This window comes from Protomyctophum bolini (assembly GCF_963924005.1).
Source record: "Protomyctophum bolini genome assembly, chromosome: 15".
Lineage (NCBI taxonomy): Eukaryota > Metazoa > Chordata > Actinopteri > Myctophiformes > Myctophidae > Protomyctophum > Protomyctophum bolini.
In genome coordinates this window covers 32,199,935-32,226,129 of record NC_137876.1, presented here as the reverse complement: position 1 = coordinate 32,226,129, position 26,195 = coordinate 32,199,935, and the positions used below count along the sequence as shown (strand labels likewise).

Below are 26,195 nucleotides of genomic sequence, written 5' to 3'. Positions count from 1 at the left end.
CTTTAATTTGGGTATACGCTATAACACTATACTAGAATGAAGTTAGAAGCTTGTCAGAAGAACATAGTGATCCGTGGAGCTCTTGTAACTAAGCCTACCAGATGCACAGTAAAATCCTCAGTGTTGTACAATCCATTAGTTTTATGTTGTCTGCCGATGGAGAGAGGTAATTGCAATCAGTGGCAGCTGATTGCACCTAAAAGGCTTTAGGTGCTGCAGCACAGGGCACCAACCTTGGGGGGGCACTAAACAACGGGGAGAAAGTGAAAGAAGACTCAACTATCGCTGCAAGAGTGCCGAAGGCTGCTGAAGAAAACAGTGAAATGCGCTGGTGAAGCGACAAACCCCCCCGCTCCCACAACCCTTAAAACAGTCCAAAGGAGGCACCGAAACGGGCCATAGCACCGGGCAGGGCACCAAGATTGCAATTGTAACATGGTACACCCAAGATTTGAAACCAGCTTTTCTTAGCCTTGGAGGCATACCATTTTCAGGTTTATGATCCGGTCTGGAGCGATAACTTATGTCATGTTGTAGTGAGTCACTGGTTTGTAGTCATCAGGCAGGAAACCACAAACCAGAAGTACCCAAAATTCCCTGTGATCAAGGGCATCATCATTTTAGGGCCTACCCAATAAAAGCCTTGATACAGTTTCATCTAGGAATAGCACAACTCAAATAATGCTAATAATATGTTGCATTAATTAAAAAGCACTATTATTGCGCAAAGTAAACAGATACAATTTTGGGTGGTGAGGATGAATCCATATGTATTCCAATGATGCAATCACTGTAGGCCTACTGCTGACAATAGATTCACATAAAATGTATTTTGGATAATTACACTGTCATGATGCCAAAAATTGGAAAATGGGTGCTAGTTAAAATGTAGGGGAAAGATGTATATTATGGTGAACCCTCGTTAGATATGGCATCAATGTAATGATGGGTTGTTCATTGTTGCTTCTGCCACTCCCTGTTGCTATAGGTTGTATGAGCAAAACATTTTGTGAATAAATGTGATGCTTTCTTGATTAGCTGCCTTATTTTTCTTAAGGTTGTGAAATTGTGCAAAATCCATTTGCTTTACACATCAGAATAAACAGATTGAAGAATGGAATATGACTCTTATTTTTTTATTTTTTTTTTTACGTAATTACCAAGTCATAATATTTGGCGGTCACCATGTGTGACTATGATGTGATGATCATGCACATACCACAAATACATAGCCTACATACTGTACATGAGATTGAGAAAACTCAGGACTTTGAAATGACAGCAGCCATACAGTAAGATGACGTCTCTATCGGAGTCACATGACACGCTCTTTACAGTAAAGTCCAACATGGCAGACGGAGAGGAGCTTACGCGGTAACTAAAGCAACATTTCAACAGAAACGGACACGTTCAACACTAAATATTCCGCACAAGACGGCGACGATGAGGGAGAGGCAGAAGAAAAAGAAGGGGAGGACGTGGGCAGAAGCAGCCAAGACGGTATTCGTACCGGGTTTTTTTAATCGGCCCGTGTGTTTGTGATCCTTTACAGCTCTCCCACTTGTACAACTGTGTTTATGAGTTCATGACCCGCCGCCGACTTGTCGTACGATGGTGTCGCTCGCCGACAAGTGCCGGCCTGCAAGTTCACACGACGCGTTGTGAGCTTGCAGATCCGCTCTTGTCGGCGAGCGAGCAACACCAATCTACGACGTAGTAAGAATACAATGAGGTTTGAATGCTGCGTCCACGGCGACGAGGCCTGTGTGTGGATTGGATTTGGAGTGGACGGGGATCCTCCTGGTCTGGACGTTCCACCGCTGTCACGGCTGTTCGAGTGTTCGTTCCTCGACCATGTCGCTCGATAAAAAATATTCAAACTGGCACTGGGGTGGGGGAAGGAAAAAAAGTGTAGACGCGAGTCTTCGCGTCATTTTTGTCGCGAGACACGCTCGTGCGACGTCCATATTAAGCTTTTAAAAAAAAGCTAATGTGTTGTATCCAGCCTTAAAGACCAACAAAAGTGTTTTCTTTTTGTATTTGCACCCAAACCTGGCAAACCCGTGCGTGTTAATAGTCCATATAGTGTTATAACACAGTTTAGCGCGCGTGACAGACATGTCTCACATTTTGAAGTGAGCTAAAGTAAATCCTCCTTAGTAAACAACACGTCAAAGTGTTGCGCCCTAACTAAGCTAGCTGTGGAGCTAGCCAGTTAGCACCCCCTATACCTTCTGGCTGACCTAGCTAATCTCAACATGCTAACGTATAAAGATATAACATAAAACACATAATTTAATAATCACACAAATTCATGTAACTATGTTGCTTTTGTGATTACAAACACTAAGATTATTGTTTACCTCTCTAGGCCATGCTTTAAAACCTTCAGCAGTTTCAATACAGCTTGGTTGGATGACTGTTTTCTTATTGACGATCGTATGCAGTCTGCAGATGTCAGATAGACAATAAAACTAACGCCAGAAATGTCCAAGTTTGTGAAAAAAATTGATTCTGCGGTGGCGTGGCATCATGTGGTCATTTGTTTTATTTTGATTGATTGAATACTTTAACAACAGTTTGTAAACGGTACAGTGGCACGATTTTACAATGATTGTTAAAGGGATAACGCAACAAGCCTTATTATGGGTTGTTGTTGCCATTGTGGCCTTGGCCTGGGTATTCAATTCATCAAACTCATCATACTGTGCACGTTATCAAACTTCTTAGTAAGGGGTGGGGGGGGGGGTCATGATATAACAGTATTTAAGCACACCTTCATTCATTAAGGAAGCATGTATGCACGTGTCTTATTTGTTATTGTGGGCATTTTCAATACTGTGCAATGATCCCAGAGGCAAGGGAATTCATTACCACAGATGTTATTTCAAACCGCTGTTAGCTCAAAGATTAGATTTCTGTGGATTCCCCAGCTCCAAGCTGTCAATATTATTTAAAGTTGCACTAACTTTACTCTTGTGACCCAGATTGAACCGGCCGGTTTCCTGCGCAAATGCACATTTTTACCATTAAGCTAATAGAGCCTCCCTGCTTGTTCAGGGGATAAATCTAATCTTGATCATCAGGTCAAAATGTTAGATCCTGTGTCTAGGTGAGACATGACTGTTGCTTTGACATGATCTAAATGTCTCAATAGAAGGGACACAAAATACAACCACCCCAATTGTAGTTACTGTATATTGCATAACATACTCTACCATACAGATTGGACACATTTTATTTTATTTAATGAATAAAATGTATTCATTAAAAAAGCTAAATAGTACTGCCGCATTAATGCAGCACTTATAACTCCTCAGATTTTGAAAACTGACATGTTGCAACCCATAGGCTATTAACAAACGTTATATTTAAATTATTTTGTTTTATATAGCTACTGTAGCTAATACTCCATAAAGGTGTGTATTACATAGAATTATATTAGTTTATGCTGCACAGCATAGTCAAACTGTATTTGCATCATTGTAATTTTGAGGTCCTTAAAAACAGTGTTTCATTCTTTCAGGTTTTGGAGAAGTATCCAAACACGCCCATGAGCCATAAAGAGATCCTGCAGGTCATCCAAAGAGAAAGGCTTAAAGAAATTAGGTAAAGAATAATTCTAGTTCCTTTATTTCTGGCAGTAGTCTAATCATGGCAAATGTTGTTCATACTGGGTCCATAGCATCATAAGAAGCAGTGCGTCTTTCTCCTTTCTCATGTCATGTAATTTCCTTACATAGTGGTGATTATTTCACTCAAATTCTAATTATATAATTTCTTTTTGTTTCATTGTCACTGTTCTCATCCAGAAGGTAAGATAAAAGCTAGACCCCATCCCCCACCTGCCCACCAACTTTACCCTTTAACCAACTCACTGCAATGCCATTTTGTCTTATCTTGTGCATGTTATTAACAATAACAGGTCTTTCGTTCAGTTTTGTTTCGTTGTGTAACTAGACCATGACTGAGCCCAACCTTTATTCAAATTTGCTAAACACATCTGAATTCAGCTGTTGCATAAAAATAAATTGGTTTCTACCTAGAAGCAAGTTACATTTGCATCGTCTTCTGGACCTTTAGTGATTGCATTTAATAAAAAATAAGCTGTCAAAAATGTTAAATGAACTGAATAAATCAGAAAATACTGAATCAAATTTTAGCCAACTTTAGCCAATATCTCTAAGCACCCTTATAGTGAACAGTGAAGTAGCAGGAGTAATTGTGTTCCTTATCAATCATAAAGAAATATTGTTCACAATAATTAAACATTAACATATAATGTTTTGTGTGTTTGTTTTCCTATGGAAAGATACAACTGCTCAGCCTGAAAATCTAAATTGTATTTGTTTTTATGCAACAGTTTTACAGCATGTCATGGCAGTCTAACGCTCAATTTATGCTTAAGTGAAAAAGTGCCAGGCGACATAACATGAAATTACTTTTCAGTTACAAAATGACTTTTTAACTGAAAAAGTGAAAAATATAACTATTAATTCTTGTCAAGCTACAGGTCACATGACATGTTTTTGCCAACAATGCATACATTTGGCTTAATTAATGAATTTCTGTAATGCTTAGATCAACCAAGTTTATGCATTTGATTCTTTATCTAGCAAAAAACTCAAATGCCTTCCAGTGACACAGATATGAATTTGAGTTGGAAGTGATGTTTTCCCATTCCTCTTAATGCATGATAGCTTTTCCCACCCAGATACCAGAACAGGTTTCTTTCCTTACAGCACCCATGCAGCTGTCTTTCTTAACGGTGAAACAGATGTTTAATTTGCCTTTCTCTTTTATGATCTAGTGGAACCTCCCCATTGGCATGTCTCAATGCAATGCTACACACAAACTCCCGTGGGGAGGAGGGATTATTCTACAAAGTTCCTGGCCGAATGGGAGTCTACACCTTGAAGGTTAGCCTGACACTAAAGTGCTTTGCAGAGTCGAACGTATACATACGCAACGGAGGGTGAGATGACTCTCTACCTTGCGTCGCGTCAGTTACGTGATCTGTCTCGTTCCGTCGGGTTGAGATCTGATCCCGAGCCAACGCAACCATATTGCTTGCGTTGCCTACATTGCGTCGAGGACACCCTGGCCCACCTGGAGGCAGCAGAGAGCAAGAAGGCTTTTCCTCCTCTGCTCGACCCCTCTTAAAAGAGAACGACACTTCCGCCGGCACATTGAGTAAACACTAAACACGATCGGCATGGATATATCACATTGAAAGTTAAACAGGACAACATGACGTTCGAAGCACTGCTTTGCAAACCCGTCGGTGATTATCAGGCCTGGACTGACGTTATGTCCAGTGGACAGTGGCCGCCCAATGAATGGGCCGCCCCCATTGTTTTAATATGTTTTTGGGCCAAATGTTAGCCCTTTAACCCAGTCCAGCCCTGCTTTTCAGATGAGAACTCCACGGACTACAGCGGAGAGAGTGTGTGTGTGTATCTCCTAATCCTATGCTTCCATTTGGTGACAATTTGACTGTTTACAGACGTGACCAACAAACCGTGTTTTCCATTGCTGATGATCATCCACTAGCGGCTTCCTTTGACAATGAATGGTAGACTGCAATCTGCCCGTGTGAACGCAATGATTAATTGATTACATCACTAGCAAAAGACGGAAAACTGGGTCAATTCAATTAGAATAAACAAGTTTCAAGCTTGCAAGTGTTGTGGTGTGAGCTTGTGGATCGGCAGTGGTATATAGCCTACTTCGATTGATGATATAGTGTAAAACTCATTATATACAGTTAACTACATCTCAACTCATAACAAAAAATAAAGTGGCACGTCAGTACAGTTTATACAATCTAAACATATTTGAGCATCGCATTCGCATGTAATAAAATATACCAACTGCAGGGGTCTATGTCAAGGTCTATAGATGTCACAGCTGCCATCTAGTAGGCGAGTAGATGCTTGCACATTAAAGATTATAATAGACCGATGTAAGCGACTATATATCTATGAATAAAATAAGCTTGTGTTTTTTGGGTCCGTTTGACTCCCCCACGCAAGGAACAAAACGGACTCTGTCCAGGCCTTTAGACAGCTTTGAATCAGAATCAGAAACACCTTTATTGGCAGATACATTTGCATATACTAGGAAGCTGACTTGGTTGGTGTCGAACTCAACTTGGGGCGAGGGCCGCATTGGTCAAAAGGTCACTTGATGGGGGCCACAACCAGTTGCGCACGCACGCTCAATGTCTCAGTCAGTCACTGCTATAATCTATCTATCTGTTTATGTATGCTCAGACCCAGCCAGCCAGTCAGCCACACACACACATAGTGCTCAGACCCAGCCAGTCGGTTCGGCTCTGTAGAGCCTACAATTTGACGTCATTTGAGGTTCGGGGGGGGGGCGGGTACCGTCCTAAAGTCGGCTCTTCGGTGCTACTGAATCGTCCCTAAGACGACGTCGCGGCCCGCATGCGGCCCGCGGATCACCAGTTTGACACCCCTGGTGTACAGTGTAAACTGTAAACAGCTCTTCACAGAAGTCAATTAAATTCTCTACGAATAAAACACCAGCCAACGGGTGGTACATTTTGTCTGTTGTGGCTGGTCAGTTTGCCTTCTGTACCAGCCACTTTGGCAGCCCTCCAAAAATAATAATGAAGAAACTAATAAAGTGCTCTTAAAAATGACTGGTGGCACAACAATGCTAAATAAGGTGTAAGTGCATGGTCATTACAGCACTTAAAAGATAAGTAACAACCATTTTTCATACACAAGCACATATTTACGTGCGCAACACACACACACACACACACACCTGTAACATACAGGTAATTAATATATGCCTGCCATTTGTTGTAGACGGACGTCTCAGATGTGGCCAAAGAGCTGTCTGAAGAAGGCTCTGAAGACAGCAGCGACAATCTCTCTGATTCCCGAAGCACAGAATACAACAGCAATTCCACTGCACCAGAGGGCAGAAGGGGAAGGTGGAGGCGCAGAGGTACAGTGCCAAGAAGCCAAGAAGTTCAGAACTATACAGAGCTATACTTGTAATGATTAGTAAACACTAGTTTTATTTCTTAAGTGAACTTACAGGATGTGTAGATATATTTGTAGCGCCCTGAGAGATAATGCTTTGAATGGGTATCTGTCATGAGTGACTGTGTAACGCTGTGTGGTCGTCAATCGATCATCTGACAGCCCCGCCCCCCCTGGAGTCACTGGCCGGGGGGAAACTACACCCCCCTCCCCCCTGGTGGTTCCGCACCTGCCATAATGGTAGTTGTGGAGAGAGGATAGAGTCTATATAGACCAGTGGTTCCCAAAGTGACCAGGGGTCCTTGAGGGAGTTCCAGGGGGTCTGTAACTCTAGAGGGTTTTTTTTGCCCGACGTTATAGACGTTTTAAAAAGGCGTTAATGGCGTTGTTGGCGCTGTGGGAGTTGATAAAAAAGCAGTTAATTAAGTCCTTGGCAGACATTGAGTTAAATGGGGGTCCGTAGACTAATGCATTTCAAACGGGGGGTCCTTGAAATTAAATCACTGCTAGAGCCATAGAAATCTTCTCTTATGGGGGTCCCTGGCATATCTCTTCAAATGTATTTGATTGTATAGTAGTCGATCTCTGTACTCTGACACAAGTTGGCTATACTGGGGAAGTGGTTATATACAATGTAAGATATAGACATACCGGTATTCATTCACGTAGATGTTTTGATATAAGGGGGAGGCGTCATAAGGCGTGGAGACAGTTAATATGGTATATAATCTATAATATTTTATGTCAATAAAAGTAATCTATTTATTGCCAACAGCATAGTTTGTGGTTATTCGTCAAGGTTCTTTGGCTTCTATTATTCTTGTGTCTGCTGTGCATATTGTTTCAAACCACTTAGTTTAACTGCACGGGATTATTGTTTGATTGTAGAGGAGCTTCAGTAGAAGACCTTTTAGCCCAAGTATAGCAGCACTGTTAGAACACTGTTAGTGTTGAAACAGGAAACAGTATTTTCTCACTTTGACCCGTGACCACTTCCTCATTATGCATGTTAGAAACTGGTGAGCGAATAACCTTGGCACAGACAGGGTGGGAGGATGACTCTTGACTCTTTTTATTTGTGAGATAATCTATGCAAAGAGCCAAGAGGTCAAATGCTAAGAGAACCACCTAAAAGACAGCAGCTCTGCTACGGTATGTGGAAACTTTGCACATCTGTGAGAGATGAGGAAATAGCAGAGAAGTTGTCCCGAGTCTTCTGTGCCGTGAGGCTTTTAGGCCATTTTGATTTTAATAATCAGTTATTCTTGAATAGTAATGCCATATGCCTATTTTTATATCTTAATGGTTTTAACTTTCATCAAAACAATGGTGCTGCGTGATAAGGCTCCCTCAGGGTGTGTATTTTGTAACATCTACTTTGCGCTTTTTGTTTTCTTAGTCCCCTCCAAGCTGCAGTCGCAGCCCTCGTCTCCACAGCCTCGCTGCTCGTCACCCTCTGTCCCTGCCAGCAAGCTCATCTCTCCTTCTCAGAAACACAGCAAGAAAGCCCTGAAGCAGGTATATGTCTTTATTTTCTACAATTACTAACAATGCACTGTTGCAGCACCATTATGGTATCTTGCACACAGTCTATTGTCTTTTTTTGTGGTCTGAAAAAGGATGGTTTTGAATAGCAACATGCCACAATTTATATTAGTTGTTCTTTTCCCTGTAATCCTTGTTCATCTGGAATATCAAAACAAGGTTGCCTTAAATTTGACGTTCTTTGCTGCAGTACATTTTCACCAAATGCGTGAGCACATACATTTGGTTCTAGGTTTTCACACAGCACTCGTTATGCTTGTTATGCTCAATTCCCAGTGTGTTACTTAGGTCGCATTCTCACCTAATACTTCGGTAGACTCGAATGCGTATGGGAGGAGAAATGGGATTCTTGCATATTTAATTGGCTACGGTTTGCCTTCACACTGTCATGATCCGCAGCAATTGGAAACGCAGCAGGGGGGACCTTTATCAATGTGTTACATTCATAAACTAGCCTACACAGTGAAATGATAAATCTATGGTGATAAAATTATACTCATAATGTGCATTATGTGTCGTGCCGTCTGGGACTGCCCCCCCCCCCCCCCCCCCCGCTCTCTCGCTCTCTCACTATAAGCACGCAGCCACGCACTGTTCTTTTGGGCATGGAGCATAGAGTATTAAAAGGCATGGAGGCACAGTGCTGAGCCGCACTGATATAACACAGACAGCAGCGCAAAATGTTTACAAGTTTATCGAGATGAAAGTTCCTACCCCCCACTAGTCCCCACACAGTGACAGCACTCCATGTTTACGGCACGCACAGACAGACAGAATATTCTGTAGGCTATAATACTATTACACTGCACTGCAGTGTTTGTGTTTTCTTAAGCAATTGATTAATGTACTCGTCCTCATTTCGATCAGGGCTTCAGTCTCCACTCTCCTCATTCGACCACGTCTATCCACGGTAACGGGACATCTTTGCACTGCGTAAAATATGCCTTCTCCGTCTCCAACTGTGTTCACTAGCTCCTCACCCGCCACGTTGTTTGCTTCATTTCCTTTATTTACTGCGAATTGCATTCACACCTGCACCGAATCGTAATCAAGTGCGATTGGAAGCGAAGCGAAACCCCCGTTTTTGCTCGGAGTAAAATGCGGTTCTTTGCTGCGCATTAGGATTCGAATGAGCCTTCACACCTGCCAAACGAAGCGCACTTTCTGACAATGCGCAGCAGGATGCGTTTTAATCGCAGCAAAGCTCTCTGGTGAGAATGTGACCTTAGACATCTTGTGCTGGTTATTTAAAAACAATGAGGTGTCAGGGGAAAAAGTGCTTATAGCTGGTTTTATTAATGTTCTCATAATCCACCCCTTCAACACTTTCCTATTGGCTGCCTCATGCCTTTTGTGTTGCATGTAATTAGATTTCACTTGATTGCACAGATTGTAATTCACTCCATCTGCACTCTTGTGGAAATTTTCAGCTAAAGACCAATTGCTTTGGTTTATTAGGCCATTGAAGATGAAGATTTGGCTAAAATGTGAGGTATTGTGGAGACGTATTATGCCCCCACCCCTTTTTTGTATTTATTTGTTATTAGTCATTTCTTACACTTGAAAAGCATCAATCGTTCTGGAATCTGTTGGTTATCTTTATATCATAATTTGTGATCACAAGTTATGCAACACATTTCATTGGAACACCATTTTAAACGGGTAGGCAGGCAAGCAGACTAAGAATACATTCTTATCCACAGCAACAGACTGAAAGAGTAGCTGTCATTTTCACACAGACTTGTTTTGAACATTTCTTATCATTGTGCTTTCGTATCACTTTGTGCTTTTGTCATTGTCTTTTTTTCTTTTGCTTGTTTTAGGCCTTGAAGCAGCAGCAACAGAGGAACCAGCGTAGGCAGGGTGGAATGGCTACTACCTCCAGCCCCAGACTACTCCTGAAGACGGTCAAAGATATGACTGAAAACATTACTACAAAGACTAGTAAGTGGTAAATATTTAAGTTTAAACCAGCCCCAACACACCCAGCATATTTAGTTTAGCTTGGCAATGTAGTGCAGTGATACTCAACCTCAGGCCCGCGGGCCACATCAGGCCCGCGGGACCATTATGACTGGCCCACCAATGAAAATCTAAAAAAAAGAAGAAAAATAAATCTGGAAAATGAAATAAAAAGAAATAAATCTGAATGAAGTTATCTTTAATTACATTATTATAAGTAATACTATTAGAGTTGTACTATTACTCGAACGAAAATAAAAGCTTGGGGGGGGGTGCGGAAATGGAAATTGCGGAAATTGTAATTGCGGAAATTGCTCTTCACTTATAGCTATCTATTTTCAGGTAGATTGTTTTATTTTACTCAGTCAGCCATATCACTACTCATTTTTTTCATGAAAAAGGTCATAGCTGGGTAATCTATTTTCAGGCAAATTGTGTTTATTGTATTTTATTTTACTCAGCCATAACAATTTATTTTCTGTTAACCAACTTGCTGGCTGGCAGGCAGGCAGACAGCTACTCATAGACAGGCAGACAGACAGACAGCTACTCATGGAGAATTGGACAGGCAGGCAGTCAGACAGCTACTCATAGACAGGCAGACAGACAGCTACTCATGGAGAATTGGACAGGCAGGCAGACAGCTACTCATGGACAATTGGACAGGCAGGAAGGCAGACAGCTACTCATAGACAGACAGACAGCTACTCATGGACAATTGAACAGGCAGGAAGGCAGGCAGCTACTCATAGACAGACAGACAGCTACTCATAGACAATTGGGCAGGCAGGCAGACAGCTACTCATAGACAGACAGACAGCTACTCATGGACAATTGGACAGGCAGGAAGGCAGACAGCTACTCATAGACAGGCAGACAGACAGCTACTCATGGACAAATAGGCAGGCGGGCAGACAGCTACTCATAGACAGGCAGACAGACAGCTACTCATGGACAATTAGGCAGGCAGGCAGACAGCTACTCAGACAGGCAGACAGACAGCTACTCATAGACAGGCAGGCAGACAGCTACTCATAGACAGGCAGACAGTAAGACAGCTACTCATTGACAGACAGACAAATAACTACTCATGGACAGACAGACAGGCAGGCAGGCAAAGAGCTACTCATGTTATGTTATTATAACAGCTACTCATGTTATGTGCAATAATTTGTGCAGTTATGGAAACAGCTCTTTGTGTTTATGCAAGAAAATGTAACACATTTATTTATTTACATATTGTGTGCATGCACATTGTACTTTGATACATTTTGCGAAAATAAAGCAATTGAAAGAGAGAAGTTATCAAGTATCATTAATGTCGTAATTTTATCTACTGGCCCCTGGCCCCTTGCCATTTTTGTTATGTGGCCCACAGGTAAATCTATTTGAGTATCCCTGATGTAGTGTTTCATCATTAAAAAACTTTTATGATTGGCAGCATCACTATGGGAACTGAAACAGTCAGATCGCTGTCCTGCCAGCCCTCAGAACTCGTCCTCCAGTTCCTCTTCCTCTGTCAAAACAGAACCATGCCACACGGCTGCAACCAGGAAGATAGCCCAGAGGTCCAGTCGTCTCAATGCACGTGAGTACAAATGTCAGGCAGTTATATTAAATTCCAGTATTCCAGTATCCAGTATGAAAACACTTGTCATGTCATGTCTCAAACATGAAAGGTTTGTGTCAATTAATCGACATTCTGGGAACCCATCGGAAACTAGAAAAAGTGCCCCTGGTGGCGCTATAATAGGCCAATGTGAAAAGGGTGCCATTTCTTCTTATGCATGGATGGCAATTGGATGATTTGAGGCATTTTGTTCCAAAAATGTGTTCTGCAAAAATCCACCTGTTGATGGTGCTATAACAGGCCAATGTGAAAAGGGTGGGATATATTCCTCAGCCTAGTAGGAAAGTCTGTGAAAGATTTCACGTAAATTGCACGCTCCGTTCATGATTTGAGGGTTTTTGTTCAAAACGGGCCAATCCTGCAAACTTTGAAAGCCAATGTTAGCCAATTAGGATGGAATCTGAAAAATCGGACAGATACGTCTTGAATACATGACTATAGAGATAGTGTGTAACGATTTGCGGGATTTTTGGACAAAATATGTGTTTTTCAAAAGTCTGCCTCCTGGTGGCACTATAACAGGCCATTCTGGAAAATTTGGGGCAGAGGTTCATCGTTGGCATCTAGGGAGTGTGTGTGCAAAATGTGGCATCGACCGGGTTAACGGTGCCGGAGATTAGCTGGTAACGGACGGACGGAAGGAACAACGGACAGACAGACAGACAGACACATGCACAAACACACACGGATGGACGGAGTGCAAAACATACTCTCTCCCCATGCCTTTGGCCTGGTGGAGGCTGATTTGGGGGGGGAAATTGTGGCATGTCGTCCTCAGCCTAGTGGAAATGTGCGTGTATAATTTCACGGAAATTGCACACTGTGTTTGTGATTTGTGGCATTTTGTTCGAAACGGACCAATCATGTGAGCTTTGGAAGCCAATCTTAGCCAATCAGGATGGAAGATGGGAAATGGTGCAGATCCGTGTTGATCACATGACTATGGAGATAGTGTATACCGAATTGTGTGATGTATGGATAAAATGTGTACGAGTAAGCTACAGAAATGTGTTTTGCCTAAATCGGCCTCTTGGTGGCGCTATAACAGGCCGTTGAGGAATACTTGGGGCAGAGGTTCGTCGTAGGCATCCAGGGAGTGTGTGTGCACAGTTTGGCATGGATCGGGCCAACGGTGGCGGAGATTAGCTGGTGACGGACAGACGGACACACGCACGCACGCATGCACGCACGCACGCACGCACGCACGCTTATATATATAATGTTTATATCCCTTCCTTGGTTTGTTTTCCAGGGCAGCTGAAACGTAACAAGTGTGAAATAGATGTGGAAACTCCAGACTCCATCTTAGTCAACACCAACCTGCGTGCGATCATCAACAAGCATACCTTCTCTGTCCTGCCCACAGAATGTCAACAGAGGCTGCTCAAACTTCTACCCGAGGTTGACCATCAGGTGGATCCAACATTTCTGCAACCTTGTTGCTCTTTTAAATAAGTAGAGCGGTGCCCATTGCCACTGGCCTACTTGGAACGATGCAAGTTGGAAATGCATGCTCCACCCAGTTATTATATCCGTGTCCCTTTTATGCCCTTATATGGAGTTCTTTGTCAGGCATACCCAAATATGGAGTCTATGCAGATGTCATGAACAGGCCAGCTCCATATATGGAGATATAGGGGTTATCAGGTGCAGAGCCCGGGCCTTTTGTGGCGGTTCTGGACAACCGTGGGTCCGACCGACTCGACACTGGGCACTGCACTCCCTGTGGGGGTGTGGAATGTGTGTGTCGAATTTGAAGTCGGTGGGGGAACGGTTCTCGAGTTACATGCACTACAGCCGTGTGGGGATGTGTAATTTGAAGTTGATGGGACGAACGTTTCTCGAGTTATGTGCATTACAGCCGTACACACATACAGCCGTACACACATACAGACAGACAGAGATGTGGTGCATTTATAGATAGATAAGATCTGTCACCGAATTTGAAGAGAATACCAGGGAGACATGTATTGCATTATTTACAAAATTTGAGATTTCAGTCTGGCACCAAACAAACTATACTATGGACCATGGTCTTGCAGTGGTCTGCACCCCCCCCCCTTTTCCCTCTACACCAAATATCTTCCCCAAACCAGCTGATCTACAAGTTCACAACATGACATGGTGTGAGCTTGTAGATCTTCTATTTTCGCTGAATGGTCACCCATTTTTACAGAATATTTGCCTATTTACCTTCTCAGGCCCCAGAATAGGGCTGATAAGGTTCTAAAGGCAAACCATCTCACACACCCTAATACAGGCCACCCCCTCTTCTCCCCAGGCATGTATGGATGGTCTCCTCAAGGTCACCGGCTCAGCCCTGAACAACGAGTTCTTCACATCGGCTGCACAGTCTTGGAAGGAGAGGCTGGCTGAGGGTCAGTGTGACTGCATCCATGAAAACACTACTACATTATTAAGTCCATTATAAGAACCCCGCACGAGATGGGGATGTGGAAACAGCACGTATAATGTAAAACATTTTCTCTTTGTTTTTTCAGGTGAGTTCACTCCAGAGTTACAGCTAAGAATGCGACAAGAAATTGAAAAGGAGAAGAAAGTGGAGCACTGGAAAGAAGCCTTCTTTGAGAACTACTATGGTGAAAAGTAAGTCACTCATAAGCCCTACACACACCGGGTGCGCAGCGACACGGCACGGCAACGCCTGGAAAATAGAACAGTGGTGTATCGGCGCGTCAGGCGAGGCGTCAGCGAGCGCCGGACGCTGCCGGTGTGCGATAGGTTCATTGAAAATAACGGAGGCAGCTGTTTTGACGCGCAGCGTTCACAGACGGTGTGTGCAGGGCTTTACACATCACCCAGTCACCCAACCCATCGTCTTCACAGATCATGGGCCGAGCTTTGTGACACGTGGCATCAATAGTCGTAGCGTGCACAAATAGAAGTCCATTATTTTACAAAGCAACGCACTAAATCTCTGTATGTGTCTGTCTGCGGGTTCGTATGTCTCCCATTTATGTATGTCATCAACACAACGTCAGCAGTTATTCACGACTTCACGGATCCTTCTATCTCATTATTTCATATGGTAGTGGGTACCACTCTAGGTACTCTCACAATGGGTACTCTCACAACAAGTGACAACTTCCTGACAACAGGAATTTAATAAATAGGTGGGGCATGCATTCTCATGTATCATTCCCAAGTAGGCCAGTGCCTATATATGCCGTAAATAATATACATTGATTGTAATATCTAACATTATTTGTACTGTTGTAACAGATATTAGAGTGGGTACTTTAGCAACGGGTACAGCGACTACCCACAGGTACAATGGGTATTTCATAACCGGTGGAGTATGCATTCCCAACTTGTATCGTTCATGACTTATCAGTCCCAACTTGTGTGGTCCCCGAGTATGTCTAGTCTACAAATACTGTTTTATGGATCTTGTTGTCAGATTTTGACATAATTCTATTTACATATTTACACCATAACTAATTCATCCAATAATGTATTAGTGAGCATCAACTGAAACTGAAAATGTGCCCACAAAAACATGAACAATAATAAAACATGAATAAATAAATATAAAATAAAAGTAAAAAAATCATATTTAACACAGACATCCAATGTTTGAGAAAGAAATGTATTCTAAATGAAAATGTCCCACGAGTAAATAGCATTTTCTTCTCTGCTTTCCAGAGAATTGTTTCTGTCACTGTGTTCCTGCTTGGAACAGAAAGCGGTGATTTGTTGACCATTTTTACTGATTGAATTCCTTTGTCTCTTTTAACACTCCTTCCCCCTCCCCATTCTCTGGTGTGTAGTTCTGGGCTCAGCTATGAGGAATCTAAAGAGCTGACGGAGGCTGATCTGAATCAAGGACCTGCCAGGGCCCAGTCTCCTGCCCGTCATACAGGACCTGCTGCTCAAGCACTGGAGAATCCCAAGGACACAAAGGATAGCAGACAGTCTGCTGCTGCTTCCAGTAGAGACATGAAGTCAGCATCGTCACTATCACAGGAGCCCCCAAAGCCACAGCCTTCCCCCACCACTATGGAGCCCATGAAGACACGGCGATCTCAGCTCATTGGGGATCGAAGGCTGTCCAGATCCGTGGCACCTGGACCTGGTCCAGTTCCAGCACCCGGACCTGGTCTAGTTCCAGCACCCGGACCTGGTCTAGTGCCAGCACCCGGACCTGGTCCAGTTCCAGCACCCGGACCTGGTCCAGTTCCAGCACCCGGACCTGGTCTAGTTCCAGCACCTGGACCTGGTCTAGTGCCAGCACCTGGACCTGGTCTAGTTCCAGCACCCGGACCTGGTCTAGTGCCAGCACCCGGACCTGGTCCAGTTCCAGCACCCGGACCTGGACTAGTGCCAGCACCCGGACCTGGACTAGTGCCAGCACCCGGACCTGGTCTAGTTCCAGCACCTGGACCTGGTCTAGTGCCAGCACCTGGACCTGGACTAGTGCCAGCACCCGGACCTGGTCTAGTTCCAGCACCCGGACCTGGTCTAGTTCCAGCACCTGGACCTGGTCTAGTGCCAGCACCTGGACCTGGACTAGTGCCAGCACCCGGACCTGGACTAGTGCCAGCACCCGGACCTGGTCCAGTTCCAGCACCTGGACCTGGTCTAGTGCCAGCACCTGGACCTGGTCTAGTGCCAGCACCTGGACCTGGTCTAGTGCCAGCACCCGGACCTGGTCTAGTGCCAGCACCCGCAGTGACAGCCCTCACTGTGGAGAGACCTGCCGTTGTGGATGCAGAAGAAGTCATTCCGCAGGTAAAGGACCACAAAGAGGGCGTGAAAGGGGAGGAGGATCTCCCTCAGTCTCCCGTAAAGGAAATCGTGCCACCAACGGCCACTTGTGAGTCAAAGGAAGACCTGCCAGGATCTGTGGATCAGCCTAACCGGCAGGAGAGTGAAGAGTCTTCATCAATTACCCTGGTGGCCACCGGCCCTGCAGAGCCACTGAAAAGGAAATCTTCCAGCGACTTGGAGATTGAACTGACACCTGAGAAGAGGCCCCGTTTGTCCTCTGTTTCTTCAGTGTCCTCGGTTTCCTCTGTGTCTCCTTCAGCGTCATCCATGCCAAGCCCTGCCACACCCACTGCAACAACGAACCAGAAAGTTCCACCACTTAAGGTAGACAAATATTACTCAATTGAAATGTCTTATTGTATATTGTATACTTTATTAGTCTCCCGAGGAAGAAATTTGTCTTAGACAAAGGGCCCGCATGCAAGCGTAGCCCTAGTCCATGTCGCCGCAGTGCAGCGCCAAATACATCTTTCTTGCATCATAGAAGCGACCGCCTTCTTCAGATAGCAAGTAGAAAAGGTTAGGTATTAAGTTATTATAATGTGTTATTATTATGCATGTATGATGTGTTTACTCTCATTGATATGTGCTCATAAAATGATTTGTCTTTTCCCAACTGTAGATTCCAGTGTCACGAATTCTTCCCATCCCATTGTCGCCAAGTCCAGTCTCGCCAAGGACGCCACTCCCCACTCCCCTCAGCAGCCCTGGCCGCACCGGTGCCCGTACTCTCGCCGACATCAAAGCCAAAGCTCAGCTTGCCCGAGCACAGAGAGCAGCAGCGGCTGCAGCTGCTGGGACATTCGGATGCAAAGGTGCAGTACCAGGCCCTGGGCCAGGGGGAGGCAGTAGTGAGCAGGGACAATCATCGCTGAGCCCCAGCCCAACATCATTAGAGTCATGCACTCGGTTACCAGCCAACAGCAATCAGACGATCACACCTCTTCCCCACTCAGAGGTTCAGTCTCAAGCCTCTACCTTCCGCAGGACTGAGGATGAAAAACAGAAAGGTCAAGTAGTTGGTCCTTTAAATGTAGGGCTCCAGAATGTTCAAAAGGCTATAGAATCATCATCAGTCCAACCAGGTCCCTTTTCTGTGTGTGGTGTTAAGGGACCAGATATCCCTTTATCCACTGGATCAATCATAAGGTCCAGCTACTGTATCCCTGCAAATAACCCACTTGTCACTCAGCTACTGCAGGGCAAAGAGGTTCCCCTGGAGCAGATCCTTCCAAAGCCATTGGCTAAGATGGAGGTCAAGGTAACAGGCTTACCATCTAGTAATAAGGGAAAGACATTGCATGCAACCACCGGAGGGGACCACAAATCGGAAAAGCAGGTCTCTCACCAGCCCTCAGTAATAGGACGATCCACTGTTTTCCAAGACTATGTGCGACATCAAAGAGAACTGCCTGATAAGGAGACCCAGGATCAGATACTACAGGCTCTGATGCAGAGGAAAGCCCAACAGAGCCAGCCTTATGGAGTCATTGTGCCTCCACAGCCCATCCAGTACACGGTCAACCAACTGGGGCATGTGGAGGAACGAGAGAACAGGCCTAGGTTCTTTGTCGGCGTTCTGGGCCGTAAGGGGATAGCCAGACCTGCTATGATGGGACATTACCTCCTCAATGTGTCTACATATGGCCGAGGGTCAGAGAGCAGCAAGAGGTTGCACCAGTCTGTCATTCCAAACACCACTGTGACCAACTTGAAGAGAGAAGACGCAGAAGGAGAGGAGGGAGGACCCCATGATGAGGAGCCAGACAGGAAACGTCTGTCTCCTCCTTTTGGGGTAAATATGGAGCAGCATGGATACTCTGCAACAAAGTCAGATGAATCAGAAAGCTTTCCGCAGTGTTCTAGAGTAAAGACTGAGCCTCTGCCAGTATGCTGCGTTTCAGAGGATGGTGCTGCCGATGTAGATAACAGCGACAGTATAAGAGCCAAAGATGCCGGTCCCTTTCCTCAGTTCCAGCGGAGGCACCTCGAAACCAGCAATAGTAATCAAGGGAATTCCCAGCCATATCTTGTATCGCCCCACATAGCAATGGACCCCAGTCACCAGCGCCGGCCCGTATTTCAAACGCAGAGGACGCTCGATAATCAGGAGCCTGCTGTAGGTCCGTGCTACGGTGGCACTATCAGCATGTCAGTACCTCACACTTTGAACCACAGCACCACTGCCTCCTCTGCCTCACTGTCAGGGGCTAGTGACGGTGGTGTCCACGGGAGCGTGATGTCCTTCTCAGTGACTGTTACTACCATACCTGCAGGTCACTCGTTAGACCACAGTAACCAGGGGGAGCCATCACCGGAACAGTCATTCATGGAGGGCTCCGGCATAGAGGATGTCCAATCTAAATGCTACTGCCGGCTAAAGGCGATGATCATGTGCAAGGGGTGCGGAGCTTTCTGCCATGATGACTGCATCGGACCCTCTAAACTTTGTGTCTCGTGTTTAGTGGTACGATGATAGGAAAGTAATAATAATAGTGGGTTATCGTGGTCTGTTTGGTTTGTATTGCATCCGTGCACAAAGTAAATGCGTCATTCAGGATTGATTGATAAACATTGGTTACCAAGCGCGAGGGACAGTAGCCGTACACCAGCATGTGGTTGCTATCAGTAAGGCAGGAATTCACACTGGATGTTCTTATGTTCCCCCAACAGCTGAGAAAAGTGGTTTGTTTCGTGCAATTTTGGTAGTAATGTTGATCAGTTTGATGCAAATCGGTAGTCTTTCAGATATGTGACAAATGTCAAATCTGGCAATTTTTTGCACTCAGATAGGATTAGTGTGCTATATTTTTTTATGTTTGTAGTTTTTAAAAAGGAGGGAAAATGAATGTTGCTATTTTTGTAGAATATAATGACTGTGTTGTGTTTTAGACTGACACTTTATTGTGGGGCCTAAGTTGGGATTGTTCAAAGACAAAAAGGGCGTTAATGATAATCATTGGTTGTACAGTATCTCCTATTTGGAATCTACTGTATGTACAAGTGGCAGGGAACGTGCAACTTAAAAGTAACTATTTTATATAAAACTGTACATTTAGTACTGAACACACTCAGATTTCAGAACTAGAAAAATTCTATACTTTTAAAAAGAGATATTATTTAAAATATATATAATTTTGAATGATACTTTATAAAAAATTATGTTATGAGGATTGCACATCACCTTGTTTTTACTAACAGTTACAGGGGAAAGCACTTGAAAAATCACCTACATACATATACCATAGTAATAATGTACAGCACTTAACACTCACATATGATGTAAAATAAATTTTGTCATGAAAAAAAGAAAAGAAAACAGGAGGAAGAGAGCAAGTTTAGATGTTTCTGGCCACGGTCATGTTCTAAGTTGGTTTCTACTGTGTGAGCGCTTATTGCCTCCTCAAAAAAGCCTAGACGTGTAGATATGCTGTCTATGATGTGTACTGTATACTCTCATCTGTTATCTGTTTGTAAAGCTAGAGTAAATGTTATCCGTTACAAACGGTAGAAAATGACAAATGGAAAAAAAAGAACACTCGAGGGAAAGGAAGAAAATGAAGATAATCGCTCTTGCAGGCTTGTTTGTTTATTTTCTATGTAAATATTTGCTCAGATTTGCCTAGATTTAGACCTTAATTTTCTTCATGTTGCACTGCACAGCTTGCTTGAGCATATCCATCTTATATGACAAAAGGATTTATACAGTGGAAAAGAGAATAACGGCAAGTTTTGATAAAATGGCAAGAGCTACATCATGGAACAATTAATTATTGCACAGTTCAGCTATACGAGATCATGGAGGTACAATATTACACAGCAAGGCAGAGTGTTTGTCCATGCTGATGGCAAATCAAAGAATTATTAATAATATTTTGAAATCTCACGAGGTGCAACCTAGGCCTACATTTTATAGCAATTATTTTAATGGTAATATGCCAGTCACCTTAAGCAGACAAAATAATCAGATGTTGTTTTTCATTTTGACTAGTTAATCAAAGTAATATATTTTAATTAATATATTTTAATATACAAATCTATTTGCTAATTTAAGGGGAAAAAAACAAAACATAAACAGGGTATTTACTATAATAATATACTGTGATTTTTGTTTAGTGCACAGACCATCATGAATAGATTAACTACTTTTATGAATTTAATTGCCCAATATTCTAATTCTTTATGGCCCAGGTTTTTGAATGAATCTGTCTATTTTTCCAGAGGGAAGATTATCTATAATATTTGTAGCCCTCAAACTGGCTGCTGTTTTAAACTAGTAGGCCTATGTGAAAACAGTAGTGATCATGTTATTTAGGGAAACGGTCCTAATGAAAACAAGTATATTTTACCAAAATAGTTTAAGCATTTATCCAGAGTCACACCCAATTTACTAGCAAATTTGTTTCTTAACGAGGCATAATGTCAGCTATGAATGCATTTAAGGTGGAGCTGTAGAATCCTAATGGTTCCCCCAATACTGAGGATGGACATTTGAAATGAAAACTGATATTTGGTAGTATAAATGTGTAACATTTTATTAAACCCTTGCCTTATAATTTGGCTAATTTGATTGAATGTCTTATAATGTGATATTACAATGCTTATTTACTGATCTGTCTGTGCTGCAGACTGGATTGCACTGTAAAAAAAGAAAGAAAAAAACAATCACAACCACACAGGGCAGCTTGCATCTTAACATATTTATATTTGAGAGGCTTGAGAAAGCGATTACCCATTTGTCTCTCTTCTTTCATCATTGACTTTTAGTTGTGTGTGTGTGTGTGTGTGTGTGTGTGTGTGTGTGTGTGTGTGTGTGTGTGTGTGTGTGTGTGTGTGTAGAAGTACACAAATACACAAAGTTCACTGGGAAAAGTGTCACAGGCAATCAGAAATGTTTTAAATGCTCACGTTTGTCATGAGGGGTGAATGTCTGTCTGTCGTTCTCGCTGTTTTGCATCGTTTAATGTCTCCATTTTAAAATGCAGTGAATGTAATATAGTAATCAGCACTTGTAAACATTTTATCGAAAGATATAGGCTATTATAAATAAATAACACAGAAGTAAACATTTTGACCATGTGTATCATTTTAAGTGTGATCAGCTCAGGAAAAAACAGGATACAGCATATGTTTTCATGCTTATGTATTGTATAATGCCATAGAGCAGTGATACTCAACCTCAGGCCCACGGGCCACATCAGGCCCGCGGGACCATTATGACTGGCCCACCAATGAAAATCTAAAAAAAAGAAGAAAAAAAAAATCTGGAAAATGAAATAAAAATAAATAAATCTGAATGAAGTTATCTTTAATTACATTATTATAAGTAATACTATTAGAGTTGTACTATTACTCGAACGAAAATAAAAGCTTGGGGGGGGGGGGGGGGGAGATGCAATGCAAATGAAAGACATATACTGTGTATCCCTATTCCCTGACATAATTTTATAGCTAAACGGACAGAATTCTATTTTATTTGAATGATGAAACCCAGCTGCCATTAATAGTTGGAAATGGAAATGGAAATTGCGGAAAATGCAATTGCGGAAATTGCGGAAATGGAAATTGCGGAAATTGCGGAAATGCGGAAATGGAAATTGCGGAAATGGTGGAAATGGAAATTGCGGAAATGGAAATTGAGGAAATTGCCGAAATGGAAATTGCGGAAATGGTAATTGCGGAAATTGCGGAAATTGCTCTTCACTTATAGCTATCTATTTTCAGGTAGATTGTTTTATTTTACTCAGTCAGCCATATCACTACTCATTTTTTTTCATGAAAAAGGTCATAGCTGGGTAATCTATTTTCAGGCAAATTGTGTTTATTGTATTTTATTTTACTCAGCCATAACAATTTATTTTCTGTTAACCAACTTGCTGGCTGGCAGGCAGGCAGACAGCTACTCATAGACAGGCAGACAGACAGACAGCTACTCATGGAGAATTGGACAGGCAGGCAGTCAGACAGCTACTCATAGACAGGCAGACAGACAGCTACTCATGGAGAATTGGACAGGCAGGCAGACAGCTACTCATGGACAATTGGACAGGCAGGAAGGCAGACAGCTACTCATAGACAGACAGACAGCTACTCATAGACAATTGGGCAGGCAGGCAGACAGCTACTCATAGACAGACAGACAGCTACTCATGGACAATTGGACAGGCAGGAAGGCAGACAGCTACTCATAGACAGGCAGACAGACAGCTACTCATGGACAATTAGGCAGGCAGGCAGACAGCTACTCATAGACAGGCAGACAGACAGCTACTCATGGACAATTAGGCAGGCAGGCAGACAGCTACTCAGACAGGCAGACAGACAGCTACTCATAGACAGGCAGACAGTAAGACAGCTACTCATTGACAGACAGACAAATAACTACTCATAGACAGACAGACAGGCAGGCAGGCAAAGAGCTACTCATGTTATGTTATTATGTTATTATAACAGCTACTCATGTTATGTGCAATAATTTGTGCAGTTATGGAAACAGCTCTTTGTGTTTATGCAAGAAAATGTAACACATTTATTTATTTACATATTGTGTGCATGCACATTGTACTTTGATACATTTTGCGAAAATAAATAAATTGAAAGAGAGAAGTTATCAAGTATCATTAATGTCGTAATTTTTTGCCATTTTTGTAATGTGGCCCACAGGTAAATCTATTTGAGTATCCCTGCCATAGAGGGTATGCGCATGCATAAAGTGAGTGGCAAAGTGAGTGACAAAGTGAATTTAATGTTGTTTAAAGTAATTTAATGCAATCAAATACGACTTTACGAATGTATGGGCTGTCAAGGCCAGAAATTTGGTTTTTGCCACTCAGTAGGCATTCCCGCATAACTTCCAGGTATAATGTCACCCTCTATATTTGAAAGTGCTATAGAACAGTAGGCTACGTGGTTCTCAAATGGGGACTCCCATGGGTTCTTGAGGGGGTTCCAGGGGTGGTCCCCATGCAGCAAAATGTGTTAAGCATCAAAATCGGTTTTGCCTATTGCCTATTTGCTATTTGTAAATTCAGTTACTACATGCAAGCTCACAAAGCATTGTGACACGTGATCCTCAATTTTTGAAAGATCTTGAAAGAAATATGAAAAATGAAGACCTATATATTTTGAAACATTTTAAACATGGGGGGGGGTCCCTGGGGTCCCTGGTACAAAATATTTTCAGATGGGGAATTCTTGTTGCAATACTAATACTAAAAAAGAATTAATTACATTTCCAATCCTTGACTGTCTTCAGTGGCTTGACATGAAAAAGTTTGAGAACCACTGCTGCGAAATAAGTGACGTCATATAGCAGTTGTAGTGCGCCGTGCGTGCACGTATGATGCGTGAATTATGGTATGGATCTGGATCCCATAGTCGGACCGTTGTGCAGTGATTGGATAGTTAGTTGTCAGGCAACCACGTATGATGTATTAAAAGAAAGGAAAAGTGGACAGTTTCACAATTGATGGATGTAGGTCTATTAATTAAGATGGGACAGCATGCCATATATAGTCTATTTATTATGCGGACACAATAACGACAGACAGTAGCCTAATTTATTTTCAGCTGGGCTGCGTTTAAACCGCAGATATTGACCAAAACAGCGGTTGCCTAACAACCACATAACCAATCACAGGCCCAGCGCAACCCAGAGAGAAAGAGAGAGTCCCTTCGGCCTGTGGGATCTACTACAGTAACTACACCGATAGCCTGTGTGTGTGTGTGTGGTGTGTGTGTGTGTGTGTGTGTGTGTGTGTGTGTGTGTGTGTGTGTGTGTGTGTGTGTGTGTGTGTGTGTGTGTGCTCGTGCGCGCATGGCAGTACCGTGCGCGTGGCTGCTTGCGCTTTGCTTTGCTGTCCTCTGCTGTCGGGTCGTTGATGATGCTGAGCAGAGCGGGGCGCTCGTACATTTTTACGTTGCTACACAACCGCAGTTCTGCAAAGATCGAGTCGAATGAAACAGGAAAGGAACTTGAAATGCGATGATGATGATGATGGATGGTGCGGATCGTTTCTCATCGCCCGGACAGCAATAACGTCAGCCGGACCAGCGTGCGCATACATCAAAGGTGAGAGTGTGCACTGTGCAGTGATGAATCATGGAGGAAATATCCTCCTTATTCACCCTGGACCACTTATCCTCTTCATCTGATGCTGATGATGATGCTCTCCAGTCTAACGCAACCTGCGTGATTTGATCTTCCCCATGGTAAGGCTAGTTGTCCAGTATGCCTCTTAATTATTCGGTGACCAGCTTCGGAGAGAGATAATTTGAGAAAGCGGAATGTAGAATTATCTGTATTTGTTATCCAGAAATGGATCACGACACACAATTCACATTGCGGAAATAAGGTAAATTGGGAGTTAAATCATCAATATGGCCGCGTTTTCGTGCCGTTGCTACCAGAGTAAAAATGCAAGTGCTATAGTGTTCCTCACGGTCAGATTTGAGGTTTATATGGACACTGAGGAAGTAGGAAAATATTTGAGTCGTTCGAAGGTACTGCAGTAGCCGAGTGCTTATGTGGAGTCGCGTCAAAGGATGTTGTCATTACCTCAAAGCTGAAGGTGCGGTTACAGTAAAATGCACATTTATTATGGACCTATGATGAATAATAAAGACTCCATCTGGAAAGGTAACTGCATGGGACCACATTGGCTCTAATTGTGCAAATGTGTTTATTTTAAATGTTTAAATTGTCTTTTAAAAAAAGGCTCACAATGGGTGTTATTTATATGGATTTAAGAATCCAAAGACTCAGGCCTTTATCGTGACTGATCACTGATGGACATGGGCACGTGAACCTGTTATATGCATGTTATTAGGTCGGTTTTAGGAGCTATCTGAAGCTTAATCAATGATCAATCAAAGTATTATTTGTATTTGTTTTAATGCCCTCAGTCTTTCAGATGTCCCCTACAAGCTCATTTAGGGCTCAAGGGCTTTAACTTACTTTTACTCATCATTTAATGTACTCCAATTATTTTTCATTGCACAAATAACTCAACTAAGGTATAGATTTTATACCACCATAATCTATCTCCTCATGGACTGTTCACAGTTTAGCCGTCAAAATGCCTTCCCACACAAGGCTGCGGTTTGCCTACATGAGTTTATTGTAGTCACTTCATAGCTGGATGTTTACAATGAACCATTGTGTGTTATTTTGCTGACGTGTCTATTAGGTCTCCCACTGCTCAGCTGATGTTTTCTACCCTTTCCTCCCTCTGTCTGATGATATTAAC

General features: G+C 43.0%; 1 protein-coding gene across 2 annotated transcripts; it reads left to right on the top strand.

The window, feature by feature from the left end:
- The first annotated feature begins 1,356 nt into the window (after window positions 1–1,356).
- Window positions 1,357–22,089, top strand: asxl2 (ASXL transcriptional regulator 2). 2 transcript variants are annotated; one of them, XM_080784456.1, is made up of 12 exons: window positions 1,357–1,500; window positions 3,527–3,609; window positions 4,811–4,919; window positions 6,840–6,981; window positions 8,419–8,537; window positions 10,388–10,508; window positions 11,968–12,114; window positions 13,409–13,569; window positions 14,438–14,534; window positions 14,658–14,763; window positions 15,948–17,271; window positions 17,570–22,089. In XM_080784456.1, exons 1-12 carry the CDS (start codon window positions 1,444–1,446, stop codon window positions 19,421–19,423), a joined length of 4,320 nt encoding a protein of 1,439 aa, XP_080640582.1. In that variant the 5' UTR covers window positions 1,357–1,443; the 3' UTR covers window positions 19,424–22,089. The 2 variants fall into 2 exon arrangements, with proteins under 2 accessions (XP_080640582.1, XP_080640583.1); XM_080784457.1 differs by lacking the exons at window positions 1,357–1,500; window positions 3,527–3,609; window positions 4,811–4,919; window positions 6,840–6,981 and adding an exon at window positions 8,069–8,171.
- The last annotated feature ends 4,106 nt before the right edge of the window (window positions 22,090–26,195 follow it).